This window comes from Citrus clementina, unplaced genomic scaffold (assembly GCF_000493195.1).
Source record: "Citrus clementina cultivar Clemenules unplaced genomic scaffold, Citrus_clementina_v1.0 scaffold_2, whole genome shotgun sequence".
Lineage (NCBI taxonomy): Eukaryota > Viridiplantae > Streptophyta > Magnoliopsida > Sapindales > Rutaceae > Citrus > Citrus x clementina.
The window spans coordinates 13,212,766-13,219,516 of NW_006262688.1; the positions used below are offsets into that span (position 1 = coordinate 13,212,766).

The 6,751-nt window shown below is 32.4% G+C and overlaps 1 protein-coding gene across 2 annotated transcripts; it reads right to left on the minus strand.

Annotated features, from left to right (window-relative positions):
* Positions 1 to 230: 230 nt before the first annotated feature.
* On the minus strand, positions 231 to 3,389 carry LOC18052959 (ACT domain-containing protein ACR6). 2 transcript variants are annotated; one of them, XM_006446960.2, is made up of 7 exons: positions 3,005 to 3,388; positions 2,644 to 2,689; positions 2,415 to 2,529; positions 2,251 to 2,318; positions 1,361 to 1,963; positions 998 to 1,102; positions 231 to 914 (listed from the first exon to the last, which is right to left on the minus strand). In XM_006446960.2, exons 1-7 carry the CDS (start codon positions 3,049 to 3,051, stop codon positions 573 to 575), a joined length of 1,326 nt encoding a protein of 441 aa, XP_006447023.1. In that variant the 5' UTR covers positions 3,052 to 3,388; the 3' UTR covers positions 231 to 572. The 2 variants fall into 2 exon arrangements, with proteins under 2 accessions (XP_006447023.1, XP_006447024.1); XM_006446961.2 differs by having other exon boundaries at positions 2,251 to 2,529; positions 3,005 to 3,389.
* Positions 3,390 to 6,751: the final 3,362 nt, after the last annotated feature.

Below are 6,751 nucleotides of genomic sequence, written 5' to 3' on the forward strand. Positions count from 1 at the left end.
AAAAAATTTAGAAAGACAATTCAAATTTGTCACGACACCAACCCAAAGAATGTTTGAGTTGACAGACGTAAGCCACGTAAGCCTCACTGCTACTCGCAGCAGAGTCTAGATTTGGGCCAGACCAGGACTATTGGCCTAATCTATTTTCCAATAGTTAGTAAACCTTAATGGCTGGTTTCACAATATAAATTGAAGATATCGAATTTCAATTTATCTGCACACTTAACCAATGAATATAAATGATGCTGATCCATAAATGATAAAAAAAGTTTAACCACAGATCCATAAGCTGAATCTATATACAAACTCATCTAAGTTTTTGTACAACCCATCTAACTATATATACACTGTACACAGTATACACAAATATATACCAAGTGATTTCTTTGTACAGCAGCACCTAAACCGATATGTATACTAGAGAGCAGCAGCACGGGAGATGTGTATACTAGAGGGCAGCAACAAGGGAGATGTCATAGTCATGTACGGTCTCTAACTCCCCAAGTGTTTCTGTTTTTGAGTGTTCTTCTGATTTTTATGTACAGCATTTACTTTTATGAACATACAAGAACTTACGAATAAGATCTAATCAACTTGAAAGTCTGGAAAGTTCGAGCCTTAAAGAAGTTCCCCAGGAAAAATCCTGTTGTTGTCTCTTTAGGCGGCTTTGGTGCAAGAATTGTGTTGTGTTTTACCTGCAGTTTGGTATGTCCAATTTGCCGGCGTATGGAATCAATAATCTTGGGATCAACAGGGTTTCCCGTCACATCTGTGACATAGAAAGTGTCTTTGACCTTTCCACCAATTGTCGAAATTTCAGCTCTTTTAATACTCAAGCTGTTTTCACGGAATATCCTGGTAATGTCTGAAAGGAGTCCAACACGGTCTTCGGTGCACAATTCTAGCTCTAATCCCTGCATGTCCATGCAACATTCTTTAGTATACAACTCTTGAGAATGCCCTTCATGATAAAATTTTGACATAAATATTCCTATACCTCAGAAGCTCGCCGCTCAATGGCTGCTTCAAGACACTGTATAACACGCTCTCGCTCTGCTTCTGAGCTTATGGGGAGCCCATCAACATGTCGAATATAAAATTCCTACAAACAAACAGAAGAGCATCTGTTAAGAAAAGAGAAAATTATTATTGTCACTGACCCTACACACAAATTTAGAGAACTGAAATGTATCCAAGTTGAGATTCCATCCCAAGATGGAACACAAAGTCAGGATACGTTTAAAGCACTAACCGACATCAAAGACAACCTACCAGAGATCATTAGCAATCTCCAGGATATGACTGCTAGATAATAAAAAAATTTCCTCTATGGTTAATAAAAGTGTTTTCACTATCTTACCTGATAAGCTTCCGTCCTTCCTGTGTTGACCATTCCATGAAACACAACATACTGCATGTCTGTTAGAGTGCAAACAATGTCAAACAACAGTTTTGGCCTATCTTTTGATCTCATAGTAATGACAGTGTAATCTTTCTCAATATTTAAGACAGTAACTTGGGGTCTTGAACTTTTATCCTCAACTCTCCCGACTGCTTTCTCAACCCTTTCATAGTCCCTATCATCAAACATAATCTGATGCAACCTTCTCTCCCTATTCATAATACCAGGAGGTGAAAGTGATGTCTTCGCTTTTCTGAAGTCATCATATCCTCTGAGGACATTAAATAGCAATTCCTTTATTGTTGAGAGACGTTTTGGGTCTTTGATTGCACACCCAGTGGAATGGTCTGTGACATGAACTACAGCAGCAGCTCTATCATTGTGTGTCCATATCTCAGCATTTACCACGTTACAGTGAAGATCTGCAAGAACTGCACATACTTCTGAAAATAAACCAGGTCTGTCAGTGCCGGTGAATTCAATTGAGGTATGCTCTTCAGTAGGCATCACCCCAACAGAGCTTCTTAATGAGGGTGCAAAGCTGGCATCAGTTTCAAGCCTCTGTAAAGAAATAAGTCACCCGATGAGCTTAGTCAACATTTTAGTGAGTCAATTATTAACAATGAATGACAAAAGAAAAGGATGACCAAATTCCTCTTAAGGCATTAATGTATTATCATATAAAGCAAAATAAACTTATACACCTGAGATGGTTTCAGGTGATCATTTCCTGAGAATGGAAACGACTAAAGTGGGGCAAAATTTCTCTCTCTTTGTTTTCTCTGATTTTTATCAGCAATCAAATGGATAATCAAACAGAAAGATAGCGATCAAGGACAATTTCTTACCTGTTGAATATAATCGATGACTTCCTTATCTCTGATTTTTTTTCCATCACAATCAATCACATTAAACACTGAAATCAAGTAATGCAAAAAGAGAATAAGATGAGGAACAGAGAAAGAAGCGCAACTGCTGACAACTGAAGCGGCTGAAGAAGAATAAACCTTACCATCCATAAACCATCCCCCATCAGATGATATGTAGGCTTTTTTAATTACAAGGTTCACATCGTTAAGCACTTGAATAACTTGCAGGAGAATTCCATGCTTGTTGACACTGTCTACCTGAACAACAAATCCAATTATTACAATCAACATATCTTAAGGAAATCATAGACACAGATGATATTTTTAACCTAATTTTGCTAAATCCACGACCAAATCAAACCACAAAATTACCTTTATAACGGTGGCATCCGCACATGTATTGTTGTCAATTACCACTCTACAATAAAAGGCCACTAATAAAATCACCAAATACAGCAATAAAGCAAGGGAAGGACAGAGAAGGGGAAAAAAAAAAAGAAGGCAAAATTTTGGAAATTTCTTCAAATTTTGCTCGTTTAATTTCGAGTAGGGGTTTCCATTTCTTTGCTTAGAAAAGTTAGTGAAAGTACAAAGAAAAACTTCTCTTTTTTTTTTTTTCCTTTTATAATCTCCTCTGCTTTCTGAACAAAATTTGCAAATATAAAAAGAAAAAATGAAACTTTGCAAATATCATGAACTTCAGAACATAGAGCAAGAAGATAGAAATCTGAACCTGGGTGGATTCATTCTCCTGATCAGCTTAGCATACTCATCATCCATTTTCTCCAAATTAGCTGTTCAATATGGAATGAAACAAACCCAAATTCTGAAAACTTTCGACAAGTCACTACTTTTAAATACAAACCCAGAATCAAAATGAACCCAAAAACGAAAACAAAAAACCAAAAAGTAAAAGAAGAAACTTTATTCCGGGTCGTGGATTTACTGTACAAATTTCACAATGATGCGTCTTTCCAATATTCAAGGAATTACCGCGTAGAGAGAGAGAGAGAGAGAGAGAGAGAAATTAAAAAAAAATTGGGGTTATAAGAAACGTTTAGGGGGACACTTTGCACAACTCTTAACGCGATTATCGGAACAAAACGTTGATTTAGTTTTGAGTTTTGCGTTTGGGGGGGATTTTGTTTCTGAGTGTGTGACGTGGCGAGCTGTCACTGGGATGATGGGGACGGTTAATCTAAAGCGTGGGATGTTTTGACGATTTTGGGTCTGTGGAGTTGGGCTGGTCGGCGCGTGAAAGGGTGAGAATGCACGTGGCGGTTCCAGAATGGTCGGGGTTATTGGGTTGCCGGTATTTTTGGCGGCAATTCCAGCGTGAGCGAAACTGGTTCTTTGCCCACAATATTTCGGTGATTATATTTATTTAACCGCTCACTCTTCTCCTTAATTGTGATTTTAATTTAAAATATTTTATATATTTTCTCTTAGTTTTAGAAATATTTTTCTTAAAAATTGGCCAGTAAAAAAATATTACAAGAACTGTAGCCAATAAAGTTTAGTAAATATTATTAATTTTGATTAAAAACATCCTGAAACGTAATTTAATTGATTATTAGCCTATTCTAACATTTTTTTTTAATTTAAAATTTCGACACAAATATTAAGTTACTAATTTTAAGAAATCTAATGGTAAATGAATAATAAATAACAATTATCATTAAATGTTACTTTAACTTTTATTATCCATCATTTAATTGTTTGAAATCAATGGTTAAAGATTATGTCCAAATTTTCTGTTAAGATAGCCCTACCATGATTAAAATTCTAATATTCAAACAAAGAAGAATTAATATTTGTCTTTGACGGAAAGGAAAATGGGAAATGATTTGCATAGTTAAAAGAAAACAAATACTTTTATGGCGCCTGGATCTGAAAAATTATTAAACCATTAGAAAATGGTGGTTATCCTTTTTTTTTGTGGAATTTTCTAAATTGATTAAGGTGTCATTTGTTTTTTGTCTGAAATCTGAAAAGATCTGAATTAGTCTGAATTATAAATAGAACTGAATGTTTGAATTTGAATGATATGCTTATTTTTTTGTCTAAATCGACAAAAATAAATATTAAATTATTTTTTTAACTTAAAAAAATTTGAAAACTAATATTTTTACATTTATACCCTTACAAATTATAAATATTAAACAAATAATAAACATCTCAAAGAATATGAATAAGATAATATATTATCATAACATAAATCATATTCAATTGAATACACCTCTTTAATATTCTATATTATATATGTTAATAAATTATATTATAGTTTATGATGTTTTTATATGAAAAATATTCATAAAAATTATGAAGATAAATAATGCTAATTTGATGAAAATAAAAAGATAAAAATAATAATAGTCTAACACTGTATATTACCGCAAATTATATAGAGATGGATAATAATATTAATTATTAAATTTTATTCATATAAGGATGAAAATTAATTAATGGGATAGGGATATTTTGGAGAATATCTTTTAATAATATCATTCAAACTTTTTAGATTAAACAAAAGGTAAAAAAAATTAGCTTAATAACTTAATAATTTAATGGCTGAAAATTCTGATTAAGTTGATAAAACAAACAGACTTAATGACTTAACTGGTTAAAATTAAGTTAATTAAGTCATTAAGTCAAAAAAAAAAAGCCCCTAAGTGATGACACATTTTTAATATTTTGTCTTAAAACAACACTAATCAATATTATGTTGTTGCGAATTAGTGGAGTAGGTAAAATATGTAAAAAGAGGTTTGGGGCTCAAATCCACTCACATGAGTTGAAAAAAAAAGATTATCAATAAAATATATATATATATATATATATATTGAGAAAATCAATCCTACAAATACACAATGACTCAAATCCGGACCTATGTGAATGTGGTTTGCCTATTACTTTAATTATTCAGTGGTTTCACAAAATCGAATACCTATAGTACATGAATTTAATCATTGAGGTAATTTGAATATAAAATTCTAAATATTAGATTTACTAATCACTTGATTCAAAATCTTGAACAATTAGGCAAGACATTCATTGGTCGAGTTGCAGCCACTCCTTGCTCTTTATTGATTTGAGGATTCGATTCATCTTGTGTTGAAGTAAATACAACGTATTCTAGTCCCTAATATTTTGAGTCCGTCATTACAAAACTAATTTAAGATATTTTGATAGACAGAAATGTAATTAAAAATGACCGTGAAAAATTAGGGGAAAAGAATTCAACATCAATCTCTAAAATCATATCTAACACGAAATTCCGGGAAGAGATATTTTTTTTTGCAAAAATCGGCTGCTTTGAGTTTTAATATTATAATAATAAACAACCGACATCCAAATCAATGTAAAGACTATTTAATCAAATGATTAATTAGTTTCTAATCATATCAATACATTTTGTTAAGGCAGTTTAATTTCCACAGCTTATCCAAAATATTCAAAGAGAAAACGTAAGAGTGATACAAAGTCCATAAACGTGGAGCGACACACAAACTCAAATTTCATTTTCATTAGTGTCACTTTATTTGCTTACATTGGCTAGCTCTATATAAATATATACACCCCATATCAATTATTTTGAAAGTGTAGTGCAGCAAATGGCTTTGAATTGGTCATGTAGTTAACAATTTGAAAGCAGCCGGTCATCACTATTGTCGTTTGCATTTAATTAGAAGGTAACGATGCTTTCACGTTCCCTTAAATAGTTTCAATAACTTTAGTCGGTTAGTGAATAGTGATTAATTAATGTTGAGTTAGGCCCAACCAATTAATTAGTTGGCTGGTGATCTGCCAGCGGAAATGTTAATAGATTAGTAGCCGCAGCCATTAGGTCAAGTTGAAAAGCATGTGTGAAATCCAAGTGCATGCCTATAGCCTAGCTAACCAAAAAGCTTGGCAATATATAATTGGTGGATTCAATTATTTTTTAAGAGTCGTTAATTGAACTTTGGTCATCTATAACATGTACGGAAGAGGAAATTGGAGATTTTACCACTGTGATTCATCGAATTAATCATTGAGTACTAGAGCTAGTGGCACCCTTATAAGATTCGTGTAAGATTAATCTTCTATAAAGTTATAACTTTACCTTGATTGAAAAGGTTTAAAGTTGGATTAAAATAATAATAATAATTAAACCTCTGTATCAAATTGCAAGGTGCCCCGGACTTAAAAAAACTCTCAAAAGAGTAAGAACCTAATAAGATTTTTTTTTTAAAAGAACTTTTGCGTGATTCTTCTTCAAATTTTCTTGTCATCTTTAATTATTATTCTTTATTCAAAACCAAATTGTTGGGGCTACAAATGTATAATAAAGAGAATGGGATTTAACACACAGGAGTAAGATATTTAAATAGAACTAATCGTGAAAGAGAGGTACCATAAGCACTTTATCTTTTCTATTTAAAAAAAAAGTACTATTAGCACTTTATCATTTCTAGTTAACCATTATTTAGAGGAAATC